Source organism: Hipposideros armiger, unplaced genomic scaffold, assembly GCF_001890085.2.
Source record: "Hipposideros armiger isolate ML-2016 unplaced genomic scaffold, ASM189008v1 scaffold_356, whole genome shotgun sequence".
Classification (NCBI taxonomy): domain Eukaryota; kingdom Metazoa; phylum Chordata; class Mammalia; order Chiroptera; family Hipposideridae; genus Hipposideros; species Hipposideros armiger.
In genome coordinates, this window is record NW_017731706.1 from 1,545,230 (window position 1) to 1,567,488 (window position 22,259).

The 22,259-nt window shown below is 33.8% G+C and overlaps 1 protein-coding gene across 1 annotated transcript in view; it reads left to right on the forward strand.

Moving 5' to 3' along the window:
• Positions 1 to 18,152, forward strand: part of LOC109392910 (coiled-coil domain-containing protein 7) — a 98,630-nt gene extending 80,478 nt beyond the window's left edge. The window contains exons 16-19 of the mRNA XM_019661620.1: positions 4,028 to 4,249; positions 8,268 to 8,489; positions 15,649 to 15,686; positions 18,061 to 18,152. Of these exons, the coding sequence (XP_019517165.1) occupies positions 4,028 to 4,249; positions 8,268 to 8,489; positions 15,649 to 15,686; positions 18,061 to 18,067 (489 nt within the window). The 3' untranslated portion in view covers positions 18,068 to 18,152. The remainder of the gene's footprint in view (positions 1 to 4,027; positions 4,250 to 8,267; positions 8,490 to 15,648; positions 15,687 to 18,060) is intronic.
• The last annotated feature ends 4,107 nt before the right edge of the window (positions 18,153 to 22,259 follow it).

Genomic DNA, 22,259 nt, shown 5'->3' on the forward strand with positions numbered 1-22,259 from the left:
CTGTGAAGCCATGTGGTCCAGGACTTTTGTTTGTTGGAAGCTGGTTGATTACTGACTCAATTTCTTTGATAGTAATCTGTTTTTTCTTGGTTCAGACTTGGTAGATTGTATGCTTCTAGAAATTTATCCATTTCTTCCAGATTGTAGAATTTGTTGGCATATAGTTGCTCATAGTATTTTCTTACAATTTCCTGTATTTCTGTGGCATCTATTGTCACTTCTCCTCTTTCTTTTCTGATTTTATTAATTTGGATCATCTCTCTCTTTTTCTTGGTGAGTCTAGTAAGGGTTTATCGATTTTGTTTATCTTTTCAAAAAACCAGCTCTTGGTTTCATTGATCTTTTGTATTGTATTTTTGGTCTCTATTTCATTTATTTCTCCTCTGGTCTTTATTATTTCCTTCCTTGTACTCCCTTTGGGCTTGTTTTGCTGTTCTTTCTCTAGTTCCCTTAGGTGTAAAGATAGTCTGTTGATTTGAGATTGTTCTTGTTTCTTTAGATAGGCCTGCATTGCTATGCATTTTCCTCTTAGGACAGCTTTCACTGCATCCCATAGATTTTGGGTAGTGGTTTTTCATTTTCGTTTGTCTCGAGGTAGCTCCAGTAATTTTTGATGGGTGATCAAGCTTATATGTGGTCTCGTGTTGTCACGATGGAACACAACTCCTTTACAATTAACAAACTCTGGATGTTTCTGGATGATGGATTCGTTCAAACTATCTAATTGCTGACAGTACACATTCCAATTGATTGATTGGCTTCTTGGTAGGAGCTTGAAAAACATGACACCTTTAAAATCCCACCACACTGTGAGCATAACCTTCCTCTGATGAATATCTGCTTTCAATGTCATTTGAGGCGAATCATCACATTGGGACCAAGACCATTTGCGACCACATTGTTGTAAACAATCCACTTCTCATCTATCAGTCGCTTCAAAAAAGGATCGTTTTCCTCACGTTTAATGAGCATATTTCAGATGTTTATATGCGCCATCAAATGAACGTCTTTGAGTTCATGCGGAAACCAAATATTGAGCTTGCTTACGTATCCCAGCTTCTTCAGGTGGTTGTGAACGCCTGAATGATGTATGTTCAATGTTTCTGCAATCTCTTGTATCATGTAACGTGGGTTGGACTCCATCAATGCCTTTATTTTTTCATCATCAACCTTGGTGTGCCGCCCTGACCGAGGAGCATCGTTGAGATGAAAATCACCAGCACGGAATTCTGTGAACCATCATTGGCACAGATGTTCTTGTAAAGCATTGTCACCATAAACTTTATGCAACTTTTCACAAGCTTGACACGCATTTTTCCTTTTATGGAAGTAAAACAGTAAAATATGCCAAAAACTCCCATTGGTCTTCCATCTTCAACTTGTAAAATCTCCAAAACTCAACCAAATTGCTCAATTTTTTTTAGAATGAAGCTAGAACTGTCAGCTGTCAAATGACATAGCAATAACTTAGTTGTGCATGACTTGAGTACTTCCAAAAATGAACTAGTGCCATCTGTCACAAACATGCGTCATGACTTTTCCGACAACCCAATAATATCACGGGAACATGTGGTGGGTTATGGGGTTCCCAACCCCTGCAACCTTGTGTTGCCTGAGCAGCCAGACACAGTATTGTACTGTCTCCGGTGTACCAAGTGACCCCACTGGGATCAGCTTCCAAGAGATGTTGGGCTGGTACAGACTGCTGGTGTGTTTGTGGCTTTGTTCTCCTCCTAGTAATAGCCACTTTGAGACCTCAGTTGCCTCTTCTGTGTACCTCCATCCTTGTCACTGGGATTAGCTGCAGTGTGCATATGTTGCTTAGAGCTGTCTCTCCAGTTTTCATTGCTGTAGATATTTTCCTCTTGAATTTGATAATGACTGCTGTGGTTTTTTCTGGGACCCACTGCTAGCTCTGGGATATATGGTGAGGTGAACTCTGGGTGGGTGGAGCAAGGTGGCCTCTATTCGTGGCTTTGTTTTCCGGCTGGCAATGGTGGCTGGTAGAACTTCTGTATTTGGTCTCTGCCCCAATGACTGGGTTCAGTCGTAATATATGCTGATTACTCAGGCAGGAGTTCTTGGGGCTATACAGTGCGCTCCTGAAGCTTGATTCCTCCCCTCTCCTGAGTCCCACAGTTACTTCTAGGCAGTGTCTGTGGCATCCGTCTCTGCTCTTCTTCCTTTCCCCCTCCACGGTTTTCCCCAATTCACCCACCTTCAGGTGTTTCGATGCACACATCTCTCAGGGTGCACAGAGAATCCTATGTTGAATCATAGCCATTCAACTTGTGTAGCTTTAAGGGGAGAGATCAAGGGGACCCCTCATGCCACCGTGCTTCTGTTTTACAGGTCTAGTTATTAAAGTTTTTCATAGAAGTATAAAATAGTAAAAAAAGTAAACTACTATGAAAATATAGTTAGTTTTCTAGTTCATGTAATAAGCATTGCAGATTGATTTGAGATTCAAAAGTAAGAAATGAACTATGAAGATATTAGAAGAAATACTTAGTAACAATGATATTGTCTTGCCTAGAGCAAGGCTTGCTAAGTGTTATACCAAAAGGAATATGTTAATATATTTGTATATTTAAATATATAAACTTAAAATGTTTATACTAAAAAATCATGAGATGTAAAGATAATGAAAAATTTTTACAAAATATTTAATATGAAGGTATTTTTAAAATTTCAAAAAAATATGGATAGCCCTCCTTTCAAATAGTCAAAGGACACAAACAGGGATGCCATACTTTAGAAACAAACTTGCCCAATAAATGCATCCCAATATCTTCAACTTCACTTTTTTCAAATAAATCCAATGTAAAATAACATTGAGATAGTTTTTTTTTAACCTATTAGTTTGGTAAAATTTGAGGAGCAGAAATGCCTAATATTTGTGACTACATGCTGAAATGGGCAGTCTTTCACATACTTTTAAATTTTTATTAATTTTATTAAAAGTATTTCACATACTTTTATTATGATATTTTATTTTCAGATTGATACTTTTCTGAAAGAAAACATATAGCAAAGTCTAGGAAAGACATATACTTTCATTGAACAGTTTCAGGTGTAAAAAATTAGTGTAAAGAAGAAATAGTATACAGAGATTTTGTTCAGCTATGTATAATATAAAATTTTTTTATACTGACTCTGGTTGGCGAACACACAATGTGATATATAGATGATGTATTACAGAATTGTACACTTGAAACCTATGTAACTTTACTAACCATTGTCACCCAATAAACTTGAATTTTAAAAAAGTCAAAAAACATATTTTCACTTACCAATATGTCCATTGATAAGAAATTTGCTAAATAAATTAAGGTATATTATTAAATGTACTTCTGTTAGCTGTTCTCATTTAGATGTTTATTTATTGTGATGGACACATATCTGTGACATAACAGAATGAAAAGTCATACTGTGTATATATAGTATGATCCAATAGATAAAAATAAAAATACACATATGTACATTAGTTTCATTTAGAAATATTTAAAAAGGATATACATCAAAATGTTAACAGTGAGTCTTCTGTTTGTGGTGAGATTATTCATGAACTTTATTATGTTGATCTATATATTGTTTCATAGAAAATAATATTTTATTAAAGAAAATTTTATTCTCAAAGAAGTAAATTATTTATTTTGCACATTTTCTTTTATTATTTGTTATTATAGATGCCAATTATTCTGGTTACAACCCAGCACTTTGTGTAATGTATACCTTCTATTGTGCCTGTATAATAATTACATCCTTTAAAAAAAATAACAGCAGGAGAACTTCTTGGGTATAAAAATAGCCATCACAGTGGAAGAGATTCCTTCATAGTTTTTAATTTGAGGATCTATTAAACTATGAATTATATCAGTGGTTTAACTAAGGTTCCTCCAACTCAGTAAAAATGAAGTTGAGAGGTAATGTGGGAATGAATATTTGCAGATTCCTGAAAGTTGTAATACTTGCAGGGAAATGTCACAGAAATAATGCTTCATAATGGTTACTTTTTAAAACACAGGAAGCTGAAACAGCTAAGCTTCAACTAACGCAATTCCTAAAACAAGGAGAGCTACTTGAAAGAGGGGAGATGATCCACACCACAGTGGAAAAGAGTATTAGTAAAATGGAAGTTGAAGGTGGAGATTTGAAATATATATCATTGGAGAAAGAAACAAGTAAAGCACAAGTTGCAGATTCAAGTGGACAAGATACAAATGGTAAAATCCAAGAATATCCACAGGTAAGGAATCACCAAAATAAAGAGTAATATATGCTATAAGAGCTTAGTCTTTTATATTATTATTTATTTGTATATATTATTTAAAAAATTTCCCTATGCCTCTGTTTCCTTGGATTACTGCCTTTTATCTTCTGGGTATATTTGTTATTATTTTGAATACAAATCTATAAATTAAATATGCATTGATTTTGTTACTAATTGTTTTTAGGCATCCAAATTCTGAATTTTATTTTCAGGATAGTTGTGCCAATACAGACTTGTCAGATATAAAATAATGTTTATTTATTTATTTATTTTAGATTTATTTACATTGAGATAGATTTGACATTCATTATATTAGTTTCAGGTGTACAACATAATAGTTTGACATTTGTATATTTTGCAAAATTTTCAACACAATATGTCTACTTAACATCTGTCACCATACCTAGTTATAGAATTGTTTTTCTTACGATGAGAACTTGGAAGATTTTACTTTCCTAGAAACTTTCAAATACACAGTACAGTATTATTAACTATAATGACCATACTGTACATTACTTTCCATGGACTTATTTGCCTTGTAACTCAATTTTGTACCTTTTGCTCACTTCACCCTTTTTGCCCACCCCTAACCCCATTTCTGGCAACCACCAATCTGTTTTCCTGTGTCTATGATTTAATTTTTTTTAGATTCCACATATACCTGAGATCATACAGCATTTGTCTTTCTCTATCTGACTTATTTCATTTAGCATAATACCTGAAGGTCCATTCATGTTGTTGCAGAAAAAAAATTGTAATTTTGTATGGTGATTGGACTTATTGTGATGATTATTATTTTAATGTATACAAATGTGGAATCATTATGTTATATACCTGAAGCTAATATAACTTTTTATGTCAATTGTAGTTCAATGAAAAAAATGAGGTTGTCACCTCAGACCTGTTAGAATGGCTGTTATCAAAAGGATAAGAGATAGCAAATGATGATGAAGGTGTGGTGGAAAGGGAGCCCAAGTGCACTTTCAGTGAGAATGTAAATTGGTGCAGCCACCATGGAAAACACTTGGAGGTTCCACAAAAAATCAGAACAGAATTCCCATATATCCAGGATTCACACATCTGGGTGTATGCAAATGAACTGAAAAGAGATATCTGTACTTTTATGTTCATTGCAGCATTATACACAAAAGCCAAGACATGAAAACAATTTAAGTGTCCATCAGTGGATGAATGGATAAAGATGTGATGTGGTACACACACACGCCCATGCAAACACAATGAAATATTAGTCAGCTATTAAAATGTAGGAAGTCCTGCAGTGCAACAACATGGATTGGCCTTCAGGGCCTTCCCTTATTTCTAATTAAAATAAGTCAACAGAGAAAGACAGATGTTGTATGATCTCATGTGTGGAGTTTATAAATATTGAAATCATAGAAAGAGAGTAGAATGGTGATTGGCAGGGGCTGAAGGTTGGAGAAAATGGGGAGGTGCTTCTCAAAGGGTACAAACTTTCAGTTCTAAGATGATTAAGTTCCGGAGATCTAAGGTACCGCATGGCCACTGCAGTTAACAATACTGTAGTGTATATTCAAAAGTTAACTGTGAGACTAGAGCTTTAATTTTCTCACCATAGGAAAACAAAATAGTAATTATGTGAGGCAGTTATGTGTTAACCTTATTGTGGTAAAAATTTCATAATATATACATGTATCCAATGATCACATTGTATACCTTAAACTTACCCAATGTTAATATGTCAATATAAAGGTAGAAAAATATAACAAAAAAAAGTAGTTATTTTTTGGTTTTGTACCTGTTTCATTTTTTATTATTTTTCATCTCTTTGCATGTAGTGCTCTTCCCTTGTACTTTATTACTTTTAAAATAATTAGAAAATTTAATTATAGTTGACATACAATATTATATTAATTTCAGGTGTACAGCATAGTGATTAGACAGTTATATAATTTACGAAGTGATCCCCCAATAGGTCAACTATGCATCTGACATTTTACATAGTTATTACAATATTATTAACTATATTTCCTATACTGCAATTTACATCCCTGTGACTGTTTTTATATCTGGGTATTTATAATTCTTAATCCCTTCCCCCTTTCACCCATCCTCCCATCCCACTGCCATCTGGCAACCATCAAAATGCTGTCCTATCTATCTATTAGTGAGCCCTTTTAGCTTGACTCCTCCCCTCTCCTGAGTCCCCCAGTTAGTTCCAGGCTGTGTCTGTGGCGTCGGTCTGTGCTCTTCTTCCTTCTCCCCTCCCCAGTTTGCCCCTATTCACCCACCTTCAGGCGTTTCAATGCACATGTCTCTCAGATATGTTTGTGTGCTGGGCATGGAATCCTTTGTTGAATCATAGCTGTTCAACTTGTAGTTTCAGGGGGAGCGATCAAGGGGACTCCTCATGCCACCGTGCTTCTATTTTACAGTTCTAGTTATTAAAGTTTTTTCCATAGAAGTATAAAATAACCAGAAAAAGGAAACTACTATGAAAAAATAGGTCTCTAGTTCATGTAATAAACATTGCAGATTGATTTGAATTCCAAAAGTAATAAATGAACTGTGAAGGTATTAGAAGAAATTGTTGGTAACAATGATATTGTCTTGACTAGAGCAAGGCTTTCTAAACATTATACCGAAATGAATATGTTAATATATTTGTATATTTAAATATATAAATTTAAAACTTTTATGCTGAAAAATCATGAGATGTAAAGATAAATGATAAATTTTTACAAAATGTTTTATATGAAGATATTTTTAAAATTTCAAGATAATATGGATAGCCCTCCTTTCAAATAGTCAAAGGACACTAAGAGGAAAGCCATACTGTAGAAACACACATGCTCGATAAATGCATATCAATATATTCAACCTCACTTTTTTCAAATAAATCTAGTTTAAAATAACATTGAGATAGTTTTTTTTAACCTATTCGTTTGTTAAATTTTGAGGTAAAAGCCTAATATTTGTGACTACATGCTGAAATGGGCAATCTTTCACATACTTTTATTATCAGTACAGCTTGATACTTCTCTGGAAGAAAACACATAGCAAAGTCTAGGAAAGACATATACTTTTATTGAACAGTTTCAGGTGTAAAAAATTAGTGTAAAGAAGAAATACTGTACAGAGATTTTGTTCAACCATGTATAATATAATTTTTTTATACTGTGGGTGGTGAACACACAATGTGATATACAGATGATGTATTAAAGAATTGTACACTTGAAACCTATGTAACTTTACTAACCATTGTCACCCAATAAACTTTAATTTTAAAAAAAGTCAAAAAACATATTTTCACTTACCAATATGTCCATTGATAATAAATTTGCTAAATAAATTAAGGTATGTTATTAAATGCACTTCTGTTAGCTGTTCTCATTTAGATGTTTATTTATTGTCATGGACACATATCTATGACATAACAGAATGAAAAGTCATACTGTGTATGTATAGTATGATCCAATAGATAAAAATAAAAATACATATACATATGTACATTAGTTATATTTAGAAATATTTATAAAGGATATACATCAAATTGTTAACAGTGAGTCTTCTGTTTGTGGTGAAATTATTCATGAACTTTATTCTGTTGATCTATATATTCTTCCATAGAAAATAATATTTTAAAGGAAATTTTACTCTTGACGGAGTAAATTATTTTGCACATTTTCTTTTAGTATTTGTTATTATAGATGTCAATTATTCTGGTTACAATCCAGCACTTTGTATAATGTATACCTTCTATTGTGCCTATATAATAATTACATTGTTTAAAAAAATAACAGCTCTTGGGTATAAAAATAGCCCTCATAGTGGAAGATATTCCTTCATAATTTTTAATTTTGAGGATCTGTTAAACTAAGGTTCCTCTAACTCAGTAAAAATGAAGTTGAGAGGTAATGTGGGAATGAATATTTGCAGATTCCTGAAAGTTGTAATACTGGCAGGGAAATGTCACAGAAATAATGCTTCATAATGGTTACTTTTTAAAACACAGGAAGCTGAAACAGCTAAGCTTCAACTAACGCAATTCCTAAAACAAGGAGAGCTACTTGAAAGAGGGGAGATGATCCACACCACAGTGGAAAGGAGTATTAGTAAGCTAGACATTAAAGGTGAAGATTTGGAATATATACCATTGGAGAAAGAAACAAGTAAAGCACAAGTTGCAGATTCAAGTGGACAAGATACAAATGGTAAAATCCAAGAATATCCACAGGTAAGCAATCACCAAAATAAAGAGTAATATATGCTGTAAGAGCTTACTCTTTTATATTATTATTTATTTGTTATATATTATTTTTTTAAATTCTCTATGATTTTTTTTTTGCTTAGATTATTGCCTGTTATCTTCTGGTTATATTCATTATTATTTTGAATACAAATCTATAAATTAAATATGCATAGATTTTGTTACTGATTTTTTTTTTTAGGCATCCAAATTTTGAATTTTATTTTCCAAGATAGTTGTGCCAATACAGACTTTTCAGATGTAAAATAGTGTTTGTTTGTTTGTTTATTTTATTTATTTTTGATTTATTTATATTGAGATAGAGTTGACATATATTAGTTTTAGGTGTACAACAGCGTAATGGTTTGACATTTGTATATTTTGCAAAATTTTTAATGCAATATGTCTAATTAACATTTGTCATCATACCTAATTATAGAATTGTTTTTCTTACGATGAGAGCTTGGAAGATTTTACTTTTCTAGAAACTTTAAAATACACAATACAGTATTAAGTATAATGACCATGCTATACATTACTTCCCCTGGACTTATGTACTCTATAGCTGGAGTTTTGTACCTTTGGCTTCCTTCACCCATCTTGCCCACCCTTAACCCCCACCTCTGGCAACCACCAATCTGTTTTCTGTATCTATGAGTTTAATTTTTTTAGATTTCACATATACCTGAGATCATACAGTATTTGTCTTTGACTTATTTCACTTAGCATAATACTCTGAAGGTCTGTTCATGTTGTTGCAAGAAAAAAATTGTAACTTTGTATGGTAATGGATGGTGATTGGACTTATTGTGGTGATTATTATTTCAGTGTATACAAATGTCAAATCATTATGTTGTATACCTGAAAGTAATTATAACTTTGTATGGCAATTGTAATTCCATTAAAAAATTCCACAATGAGGTTGTCACCTCAGACCTGTTAGAATGGCTATTATAAAAAAGACAAGAGATAACAAATGATGATGAAGGTGTGGTGGAAAGGGAGCCCAAGTGCACTTTCAGTGAGAATGTAAATTGGTGCAGGCACCGTGGAAAACACTATTGAGGTTCCACAAAAAATTGGGAAAGAATTACCATATATTCCAGCATTCACACATCTGGGTATATGCAAATGAACTGAAAATAGATCTCAGAGATATCTGTACTTTTATGTTCATTGCACCATTATGCACAATAGCCAAGACATGAAAAAAACTTAAGTGTCCATCAGTGAATGAATGGATAAAGATGTGATGTGGTACACATCTGGAATATTATTCAGCTATTAAAATGTAGGAAATCTTGCCGTGCAACAACACGGATGGGCCTTGAGGATCATCCCTCATTTCTAATTAAAATAAGTCAACAGAGAAAGACAGATGTTGTATGATCTCACTTGTGGAGTTTAAAAATATTGAAATGATAGAAAGAGAGTAGAATGGTGGTTGGCAGGGGCTGAAGTTTGTGGAAAATGGGGAGATGCTTCTCAAAGGGTACAAACTTTCTGTTATAAGATGATTAAATTCCGGAGAGTTAAGGTACCGCATGACCACTGCAGTTAACAATACTGTAGTGTATATTCAAAAGTTACTGTGAGACTAGAGCTTTAATTTTCTCACCATAGAAAAACAAAATAGATATTATGTGAGGCAGTTATGTGTTAAGTAACCTTATTTGGTAAACATTTCAGAATATATATGTGTATCCAATTTATACCTTAAACTTACACAATGTTAATATGTCAATATAAAGGTGGAAAAATATAACAAGAAAAAAAGTAGTTATTTTTTGTTTTTGTACCTGTTTCATTTTTTATTATTTTTCATTTCTTTGCATATAGTGCTCCTCCCTTTTATTTTATTTAAAAAAAAATAAAAAAATTTTAATTACAGTTGACATACAATATTCTATTAGCTTCACATGTGCAACATAATGATTAGACATTTATATAATTGACAAAGTGATCACCCCAATAAGTCTAGTACACATCTGACACTTTACATAGTCATTACAATATTATTAACTATATTCCCTATGCAGCAGTTTACATCCCTGTGACTTTTTATAACCGGGAATTTTGTGCTTCTTAATCCCTTCCACCCCCACTCCCATCTGGCAACCATCAAAATGTTCTCTGTATCTATGAGTTTATTTTTGGTTTGTTTGTTTATTTTGTTTTTAAGATTCCACATATAAGTGAAATTATATGGTATTTGTCTTTTTCTGTCTTAGTTATTATGCTTAGCATAATACCCTCTAGGTCCATCCATGTTGTCCCAAATGGCAAGAAATCATCTTTTTATGGCTGAGTAATATTCCATTGTATGTGTATATATGAACCACATGTTTATTCATTCATCTATCAATGGACACTTAGATTCCTTCCATATCTTGCCTATTGTAAATAGTGCTGCAGTGAACACAGGGGTGCATGTCTTTTCTGAGTTAGTGTTTTAGATGTCTTCAGATAAATACCTAGAAGTGAAATTTTTGGGACATGTAATGGTTCTATTTTTAATTTTTTTGAGGAACCTCCATACTTTTTTCCATAGTGACTGCACCAACTTACAATCCTACCAACAATGCACAAGGGTTCCCTTTTCTTCACTCCTTGCCAGCACTCGTTGTTTTTTGATTTATTGATGATAGCCATTCTGACAGGTGTGAGGTGGTATCTCATTGTAGTTGTAATTTGCATTTCCCTCATGATTAGTGGTGTTGAGCATCTTTTTATATGTCTGTTGGCCATCTGTATGTCTTCTTTGGGGAAATGTCTGCTCATGTCCTCATTCTATTTTTTAATCGAACTGTATTGCTTTTTGGGTGTTAAGTTGTATGAGTTTCTTGTATATTTTAGGTATTAACCCCTTATCAGGTGTATCACTGGTGAATATCTGCTCCCATTCAATAGGCTGTTTTGTTGATGGTTTCCTTTGCTGTACAAAAACTGTTTAATTTGATGTAGTCCCATTTGTTAATTTTTTCTTTTGTTTCCCTTGCCCAAGGAGATATAGTGAAAAAAAAATTACTATGAGTCATGTCAAAGAATACTGCTTATATTTTCTACCAAGAATTGTATGGTTTTGGGACTTACATTTAAGTCTTTAATCCATTTTCAGTTTATTCTTGTATATGGTGTAAGACAGTGGTCCAGATTCTGCCCAGTTTCCCCAAACCACTAGTGTAGGGACTGTCTTTAATCACAGTATATTCTTGCCTCCTTTTTCATAGGTTAATTGACCATATAGGTGTGGGTTTCTTTCTGGGTTCTTTATCCTGTTCTGTTGTTTGCATTTATGCTAGTATCATGCTGTTTTGATTATTATAACCTTGTAGTGTACTTTGATATCAAGTAGCGTGGTGTCTCCAACTTTTTTCTTCTTTCTCAAGATTGCTTTGGCTATTCGGGGTCTTTTGTGGTTCCATATCAATTTTAGGATTATTTGTTTTAGCTCTGTGAAAAATGACATTAGCATTTTGATAGGGATTGCATTTGATAGGGATCATTTTGAAGTATGGACAATTTAACAGTTCTTCCTATCCATGAGCAAAGTATGTGCTTCCATTTATTTCTATCTTCTTCAACTTCATTTTTCAGTGTGTATAGTTTTCCAAGTATAGGTTTTTCACCTCCTTGGTTAAATTTATTTCTAGGTATTTTTTTGATGCAATTATAAATGGAAATGTTTTCTAAATTTCTTTCTGACAGTTTTTTTTGTGTGTATTAAAATGCAACTGATTTCTGAGTATTAATTTGATATTCTGCTACTTTATTGAATTCATTTATTAGTTCGTATAGTTTTTTGGTGGAGTCTTTAGGGTTCTCTCTATATAGTATCATGTCATCTGCAAATAATGACTGTATTACTTGTTCCTTTTCAATTTGGATGCCTTTTATTTATTTTTTCAATTTGGATGCCTTTTATTTATTTTTTCTTACCTGAGTACTGTGGCTAGTACATATTCAGTACTATGCTGAATAAAAGTGGTGAAAGTGGACATCCTTGTCTTGTTCTGATCTTAAGGAAAGCATTTTTCACTTTTCACCATTATATATGATATTAGCTGTTGGTTTGTCATATATGGCCTTTATTATGTTGAAGTATGTTCCTCTATTCCCACTTTGCTGAGAGTTATCATAAATCCATGCTTTTGTCAAGTGCTTTTTCTACATCTGTTGATATGATCATATGATTTTTATTTATTTTTATGTGATGTGTCACCTTAATTGTTTTGCAGATATTAAACCAACCTTATATCCTAGAAATAAATCTCACTTGGTCATAAAGTATGGTCTTTTTATTGTATTGCTGAATTTGGTTTGCTAAGATTTTGTTGAAAATGTTTGCATTTATGTTCATCAGGGGTATTGCATGTAGTTTTCTTTTTTTTTTTGTAATGTCTATCTGATTTTGGAATCAGGATGATGCTGGCTTTGTAAAATGAGCTTGGGAGCCTTCCCTGTTGAAATTTTTGGAATAGTTTGAGAAGGATAGGTATTAAATCTTCTGTGAATCTTTGGTAAAATTCACCTATGAAGTTATCTGGTCTAGCACTTCTGTTTGTAAGGAACTTTTTATTACTGATTCAATTTCATTAGTAGTTTTATTCATATTTTCTCTTTCTTCTTGATTAAGCCTTGGAAGATTGCATGTTTCTAGGCATTTATCCATTTCTTGCTGGTTGTCCAATATGTTGGCATATAATTGTTCATAGTATTTTCTTATAATCCTTTGTATTTCTGTGGTGTCTGTTGTCATTTCTCTTTCATTGCTGATTTTATTTATTTGGGTCCTCTCTCTTTTTTTCTTGATTAGTTTGGTTAAAGGTTTATCAATTCTGTTTATCTTTTCAAAGAACCAGCTCTTGGTTTCATTGATCTTTTGTATTGTTTTTTAAGACTTTGTTTCATTTATTTCTGCTCTGATCTTTATTATTTCCTTCTTCTGCTCACTTTGGACTTTGATTGCTGTTCTTTTTTAGTTCCTTTAAGTGTAAGGTTACATTCTTTAAGATTTTTCCTGTTTCTTGAGGTAGGCCTTTAATGCTATGAATTTACCTCTTAGAACTGCTTTCACTGTGTCCAATAGATTTGGGGTTGTTGTGTTTTTATTTTTCTGAAGGTAGCTTTTGATTTCTTTCTTGATCTCATTGTTGACCCATTCATTATTTAGTACCATGTTATTTAGCCTCCATGTGTTTGTGTGTTTGTCACTTTTTTCCTTGTAATTGATTTCTAGTTTCATACCATTGTGTTTGGAGTAGATGCTTGATATATTTCAATCTTAAGTTTATTGAGACTTGTTTTGTGGCCCAACATATGTTCTTTCCTGGAAAATGTTCCATGTGCACTTGAAAAGAATGTATATTCTGCTGCTTAGGCATGAAGTGTTCTAAAAATATTAATTAAATTAATCTGGTCTAATGTGTTATATTCAGCCACTGTTTCCTTATTGATTTGCTGTCTGGAAAATTTACCTCTTGATGTCAGTAGGGTGTTAAGTCCCCTATTATGACAGTATTACTGTAGATCTCTCCTTTTATGTCCGTCAGTATTTGTTTTATATATTTAGGTCTTCCTACATTGGGTGCATAAATGTTTGCACTGGATATATCCTCCTGTTGGATTGATCCCTTTATGATTATATAGTATCTTTCTTTGTGTTTTTCAATAGTCTTTATTTTTAAGTCTATTTTGTATGACATAAATATTGCTATTACAGCTTTTCTTTTGTTTCCATTTGCATGAAATATCTTTTTCCATCCCTTTATTTTCAGTATCTGTGTGTCTTTTTATTTGAACTGGGTCTCTTATAGGCAGCATATGTTTTTGTACCTATTTTTAAAGTGGTTTACTGGAGTAAATACTCTTTTATAAAAGAGAGGGAAGGCTAAGACCTATTTCTGTTTCTGAGGAACTAAACATTATTTTCTATAAAACCCTTAACAGAGGATGACAATGTTTTATAAAAATACTGTTAAAAATACTGGTAAAATGAGACAATGTTTATGAACTGCTTTTGTGTATTATGAAGCACTATGTGAATGTTAGGTTGCATCATCATTTAGGTCTGTTCTAGTTATTTACATAAGTCATATGAATAATGTGGTGGTCTATTTGTTACTATATTGGCTAACTCTTGTGACATATAGGTCCAAAATGTATAATGGCTCACACACAACAGAAAATTATTTTCTCATGTGTATGGTCCCAGGAAGTTCAGGGTCATTGTTTGTGTTAGGGATCCTGCTCTACAAGGTCATTTGTGTATCCTGGTATATGGAGGCTTTGCCATCTTACATTCGGCTTCCTGGACCATGCTGAGCATAGACATCTTTCTACCAGGAAAGTACACGGAAGACCAAACATGAGTCATTTTCATTGACCAGGATGGAAGTGGTGGGCGTCATTATCTCTCTCATTTCATTTACCACATTTAAGTGCAGGAGGTACTTAGAAATGTGGACTAGTGATGTGACTAAGAAGAAAAGAACATTAGTCTGGTGAACATCTAGAAATCTTTGCCACAGGTGGGTAAGGATAAAACCAGCTAATCTCTGTATAAAAGAAACTGAGTTAACTAAAATTCAGACCTGAAATAAAAATCTAGAATCAATATTTATGCTATAGGAAAATAGCTATTTTTCCAAGAGGTAAGTTGTCAATAAAATTACATTCTTGAGGTCACTGGTTTCCTGATACTTTTGATCACACACCAAATAAGTGTATTTTGAGCACGCATTCTCAATATATTTTTAAAATTTGTAAATTAAAAAAATGTACTACTATATTAGTATACAATATGTTAGTACTACCATACTAGTAGTATACTATTGGCATTTGAAGTATAAATGCTTCAAAAAAATATAAAAAGGTTAAATATTATGTAATAGATAAGGTTAAAATAATTTTTATTTACTGTATACAAAACCCTCTTTACTCTCATTTAGAAATATAATATCGGTAGCAATTCCTCTTCTACAATGTCTCTTGTAATGCCAAATATAATAATTTCATAATTTTTTGACTCCTTATTGTTACAAAATTGACATTTAAAAAACTACTTTGAATATTTTAAAAATGATTTAATGTAAACACATTATGTGCATATTTTGTATATTTAAATTTAGTATTATCTTTATCACAGATCTCAGTTATCGACAATGGAAGCTCAGTTGAAATCAGGTAAAATGCTTATATCATTTGTTCTTTTTCTAATCTTTATCAGTTTACGTAACTAAATGGTAAAGATAGCCATTCTAAAATCAGTTGCCACAAAAGTTCTTTTTTTTTTAAAGTTCTTAATTCATGTTACAATGTTAACTCTTATCTTTGATACTAATTTTAAATGGAAAATGTTTGAAACTTTAGATGCTGTTAAAGATTGATGGTTTTGGATGCTGTCAAAATAAAAAATTTTAAATCAAAATTTTAAATTAAGGAGCAATCTAGTGTACAAACCCATATTCCCCCCCCCCCAGTCACAACAACAGCATTTTAATTTGTAGATAGTGAGACACCAACCCTTATTTTGAAGGTAATTACTGTCATTCAGAAGCATGACCTCAATACATAAAACAAGTCATTAAAAATTTTTTTTGCCTTTCATTTTTGCTGAATCACATGTATATACATATGCATGCATATAAGTAATTGAATTGATTCATCCAGTTAAATCCCATGGTTTTCACTAGTGAGTGAGTCTGTTTGATTAACACAGACCTATTCTCAAACCAGTAAGGAAATAGAAAGCCTGAGCCAGATATATAAGTAGAACACCAAATCAAATTCTGTCTGTAAGAGTTATGTTGCTATCCAAGGAGAATAAACTGTATCAATGTTTCCTTTCAGTCATTGACTTTGACTATTTAAAATTCAAATTCAATGTACATGAGGCACTTATTCCTTAATTATAAACAGCTTAACATGTAAAATTTTGGCTTGATTGCCACACAGAAAAGAGGAAATAATTACCTAGGAGTATGTATTTCTTTTGTCTTCATTACTATTTTTAATATATCTAGATTACAGACCCTGATGAATTAGCAAGAATTTGGTAATAAATATAATGATTTGTGACCAGAAGTTTTAAAAACATTCATTTTTTATGTCTGTTGTGATTATTTATATTTTTAAAGAATATGTTTTTAGTATCTTGAGAAAATTAGGTATTGGCTTATTTACTTGTTGCTTTGCAAACTTACCATGGGTAGATTTCTCGTCCTTTATTCCTCTACATTATAAATATGAATTGTCAGTATTATGAATATCTGAGAAGGTATAAGAAAAAACTATTAATATTTATCTTTCTTAATGGAACTTAACCAGCTTATGAAATGTGTAGAAATAGAAACAAATAAAGCATGATAGTCTTACATTCATATTGAAATTATGTTAGAGCATGGCATATTACTATAGGTTTTCTATGAAATATAGGGAACTACAGGTTTGAAAATGCTAGAAAGCCAACAATTTATCACCCTGAAGAACATGAAGTGATAATTCTTCGTATAAGTTGTTTTAATATTGAACATTTAGTTGCTGCTAATGAATTTGATAGGACTTTTATATATTTGGTGAACCTCAGAAAGTAGAAACATTGGCTTAAACAAAGTATTTTGAAAAGAATCTTTAGTCTCTATGAAGGCATAGTAAGGCAGCCTCAATTACTTTATGTGAGCTTTTGGAAAACTGTTGACAAGTGGTTGTGATAGTGTTACTGCGAGTTAGTGCTCCTGACAGTCCCCATTCTACTTGGCTGATAAGTTACAGTTAAGAGTGATAATGGGAAGTGGAAGAAAGGAAAAAGGGTTAGATGGGAAACAGCAGATTAAGAATGATAGGGAATATAGGGTTGTAGAAAAAGTATTGTCGAATGGGTATCAAATAGTTCCTCTTAAATGGCTTTTTTTTCTCTAGAAATATTAGTTGATATAATGTTCCCTAATTTCAGGAAGAAAATTATTTAAATTAATTTCAACTCAATTTAGTTCAAATAAAAAATATGGACTGAGTATTCATGCTGTGCAATGCACTGTGCTACATATTACAGGGAGTTTAAAGATGACAACTTTATGATTCTTGCCCTCAACACAGTAACATTTGGGTAGGGTATACAAGATGTCCAAAAATAAATATAATATAATGCAGAAGATGCATTCTATACAAAGTCACCAAAAAGCTGCATCAAAAAGGAGGAAAAATTGTTCTGGCTGGATTGAGAATAACATAGCATTTAATTTAAGAAAGACAGCAGGGTTGGATTTTAACAAAGGAATATGAGGGAAAGGTTTTACATGTGGACTAAAGAGTTGATGCAAAGAGAAGGGTGTTTAAAAACTACACAGTGTGTCGGGAAAGGCCAGTACTTATTTTTTTGGAATCTAGACTGAGGAGAATAATGGGGGATATAACATGTTTCAGCTTGACTTGATGGGTTTTATATAATTGCCCGTAAGAGCTTTAGGTTGAATATTGCTAAATATAATAAAAAAGTTCAAACTATTGAGCACGTGGCACAATATTATTTCATCAAACTTCATTTTGGGTTACTTCTTAGATCCTAATAGAATTTCTGAAATACTTTGGAAAAGTCTCCCAAACCTTCAGAGAGTGGATGGGAACGAAGTAAGGAGATCCCACCTGAGCAGACACGTGGTATTGCTTACAATAAAGTACACTTTTTCTGAATCTTACAATATTTGGCAATTTATTTTGGCTTAGGGAATCAATTAGTTGCAAATTTTTAGTCAAGCACAATTGATATTCATAATTTAGTGTTGCACATCATATGTGTTGTTAGCTGTTCTTAAATGATTTACAGTATTGAAATTCAAACCTTTTAGATATGAAAATGTAAATTATTTCTTGGTGTTTTATTAGTATTTTTTAAAATTTATTTTTAATTGGGGAATTGGGGGAGGGGAACAGCACTGGAGAATCGGGAGAAGGGGAACAGACATGTTGCTGTCGTTTTGTTCTTCAGTCTGGTTGTGGAGAACGTTGCTTCACTGGCCCATGTTGGTATTATCATTGCACTCTTCCTGGGTGAGGCAGATCGGTCCGCCGGCCCTCTGGACGGCTGCTCATGGCCTCTTTTGGCAGCTCACACCAGCTGCCAGCCACTCACGCTGGCTGCCAGCCACACACGGTAGCTTATGGCAGCCCACTGCAGCAGGGGTTGCAGCCTACGCCGTCGCCAGCGACTCATGGCAGCCCAGCTCCAGGTCAAGCTGTTGGTTACCATCTTAGCTGTAGAGGGCACAGCATCACTGGCCCCCATGTGGGATCGGAACCAGGGCCCTGCTGCTCAGAGCTGGTGTCCCAAGCCAGCTCTTAACCAACGTGCCACTCGGGTGGCCCCTTGGTGTTTTATTTTTAAGAGTTACACATCCAACCTACTTGTTTCTAAATCCCTAGTTTTCAAGACTATTTCTTCCAATACTAGTTACGTTTGTTATAAAGCAAAAAATTAGTACAAAAGAAGTATATTAATATGTGTACATTTCTTCTCCATATATTAGGTGATTAGCTGTTACATTTACTCATTCATTTATTCACTAAAATCATTCATTCAACAAATATTTTTGTCACCTTCACATGCCAGGTACTCTTCTGGGCATTGGGTTTTACTGATAAATAACACAAATAAGGTCTCTTCCCTTTGGTGTTTACATTACAGTGGGAAATATGGGCAATTGACAAGTGAAAATAAATGAACAAGATAATTTTAGGGTAATGAAGTAAATAAAGACAAGAAAACTCCCTTTCTTATAGAGTCACAGGAAAGGATAATTTAGATTGGGTGGTCAAGAAAGGTATTATCTATCATGAAAAGGGATTATATCTATCATGAAACAAAAAACTGTTAAAATATTTTTGCTTTCCAGTTTTTCCCAGAATAATCTTCTGCAAATGGATATTTACCTTATCATTAAAAACTTTAGAAGAGAGTTCATAATTTCCTCAGTTAACTGTTGTGCAAGAAACATATTACTAGTGACCCAATGGTAGACATAAGTTATATTTGATAGAGGAAATCGTACAATTAAGGAATAGTACAGGGCACAACATTCCCTGAGCTATCATTCATTATTCCATAGAGAGATGTGCTTGGACTGAGCATAGCTGGATTCACAAGGAGAAAGTACTCATGAGAGAGACTTCCTTCTCACATAACACTTTACAAAATTGCATGGGAACTGGAAAAAGATAGAGAACACCTAGTCAGCCGTGTAACACTGAGAGGTTCCTGGTTGGGGCAATGGCCTTGTTAGAAAAGGGAGCACCTGGAGGAGTAGACACTTTGTACACTAACATAGCTGGCATGAGTGAGAGTTGTTTTTTCCACTGAACATCATGGTGAGCCAGCTTTCCCAAACTACCAAAAGTGGGAAGGATGAGGGTCACCAGGACCATCTAAAAACAAAGATTTGTCTCTTCTCAGTCCACCTCTTGGTCTAGGAGTCTCATTAATATGAGTCTTTGTATTAGCCCTGGCTAACACCTCATCTTGATCATAACAATTTCCACAGTATTTACTGGGAGAAGGATGTCAGTAAGGTCCCCAGCTGGGTGAGGTGAGGGTGTAGAACAAGCATCCTAGTAAATCCACATTGTAAGCTCTACTTCCTGGACAGCAAAGAAGGCTGTTTTGGAATGTCTGTTCAATACCTGCAATCAGAAAGAGAAATTTATTTGCCATCGCCCTTGATGACATTTCACTTTCAACCATTTCCCAGGGTCAGGCATGTTCACACCTGACCAACTGAGATCTGTTATTCCTTTCTGGAGATGAGCCAGATTGTCATTTTTCTGGAGAGATAAGTTCATCAGAGACCTCAAAGTTACCATTTTGCCATCATAAGTCACCTGCGGGATGAGAAGAGGATGTCTACAGAGCCATCTGATGCAAAGAAAATGCCCATCTTTTAAATGAGCAATATGTTGTGTCTTCCTATGCGCTGAGGTCAAAGCAGGGGGTGAAAAAAGAAGGGGAATATATTATTGCTCTTGAAATAATCTTTTCCCTTCCTCCTAAATTCCAAAGTGTTTTGGAGTTCGATCAGTACAGAGGGGCCCTTGGTGAGTAGGACAGCCTATACCTCATAAACAACCAGGGAAAGCTGGACCAACAAGCACTGTGGAAGTTGTTTTACAGAGTCTGGCCTAGATGGCAACTAGACTAGGCTTGATGGGCAACAATGGTTTATGTGTCTTTTAAATGAATTCCTTATTAGATATCCTATGCCTTCTTGGTGGATGGATTTGAACAGGGACCCAATGCTACAGTAGAAATGATGGTCACACATTCTTGGCTGGCTTTTTCATACCAGATATTTTCCTTTGGATTTAGTGTTTTCTTGCAGGCATATATATATATATATATACATGAAAAATAAGGATAGAGTTTGTTACTAAGTTGTTGTATCTATTTCCTTCAGCAGAGGTGTCTCAGAAAAGCATGTATATTTAATTTTTGTCCTGGGTGGCCCAATGGCCTGACCATATAATAGGCCATTAGCAATGGCTCATGAGTGCTTGTAAAACTATACTTCAGTCTAAGGAGAGTGTACTCTATGGCTATGCACAATGCCTGAAATTTACCCAATTTTGAAAAATGTTCAATTCCATGGGATCTTAACAACTTACCATAATTCTGGTGGGTGAATGCAGCACTGCATTGGATTTTATAACTTTTAAGAGAAGTTGTTCCATCAGTGAATCATGTTTTCTTGTGAGGTGGCAAATCTAGTAGGCAAGGGCCTCAATAAGTCAATGGTTTGGTTCAAACAGCAGGCACATATCTCTGTGCCCAGTGAATGTGCAGCCATGAATTTTGCTAAGGTCTTAAGGACCAGTATTGGCCTTCTATTGGATGTGCTCTCTCCTCTTTTCAATAGAATTTTCCTGAGGTATCACCTTATGGATTTTGGTTTAGATAAGACAGGAATTATGAGACAGGAATTATGAGACAGGAATATTGGGCTGAAAAGTGAGAAAATCTCTTCCGTTAGGGCCCAGTAATAGGCTAGTAGTCACTGCTCAAAGGGCATGTGTTATTCACTAGTAGTAAAAAATCATTGAGTTCAAAGATCCAGGAACTGAGAAATAACTTGAAGTATTGTTGCCAAAGGATCCAATCAGCAAAACTTTCCTTACAGGTACCTATAATCCCACGTGTTCGAAGAATATGGCAGATATAAAGTTAAAACTCATTTTTGTAATGCCTGGAACTCTTCCAAAGTTTCTCAATGTAGGAGCTTCCATTTAAAATTAGTTGCACTAATACAGACACTTTGAGGAATCACCAGGCATACCTAAAGAAGAAAGTCCTTTGTAGATGGGGTCTGCAAGGTCAATACATTTTCTGTAAAGGTTATAGACTGTGTCTTTTTGGTGCTCTCCAAATGATGATCCCCTCCCTCAAATTCATTTGGAGGACAGGGCCCTGGATTATGTTTTCATTTCAAGTTACCTTTAATCAGATGTGCCTAGAAAACAAGCAGTTCTTCTTCAGTGTTGACCACTGTCCTCAGTGTAATAGAATATCTGGATATTTCTAGTAGTTTGCACTGTGTTAGGTTTTGTCCCATCTGTTGAAAACATATGACAGGAATTCAAATATTCCCAAGAAAGATTAGTAAAGGTATATTGCATATCTTGCTAAGATCTTGGCTGCTGCATATGTGTATCAGTATTGATGGCAATTTATTCAGTAGCTGGTATAATGGCAAAGACTGGGGAGGGGGGATACAG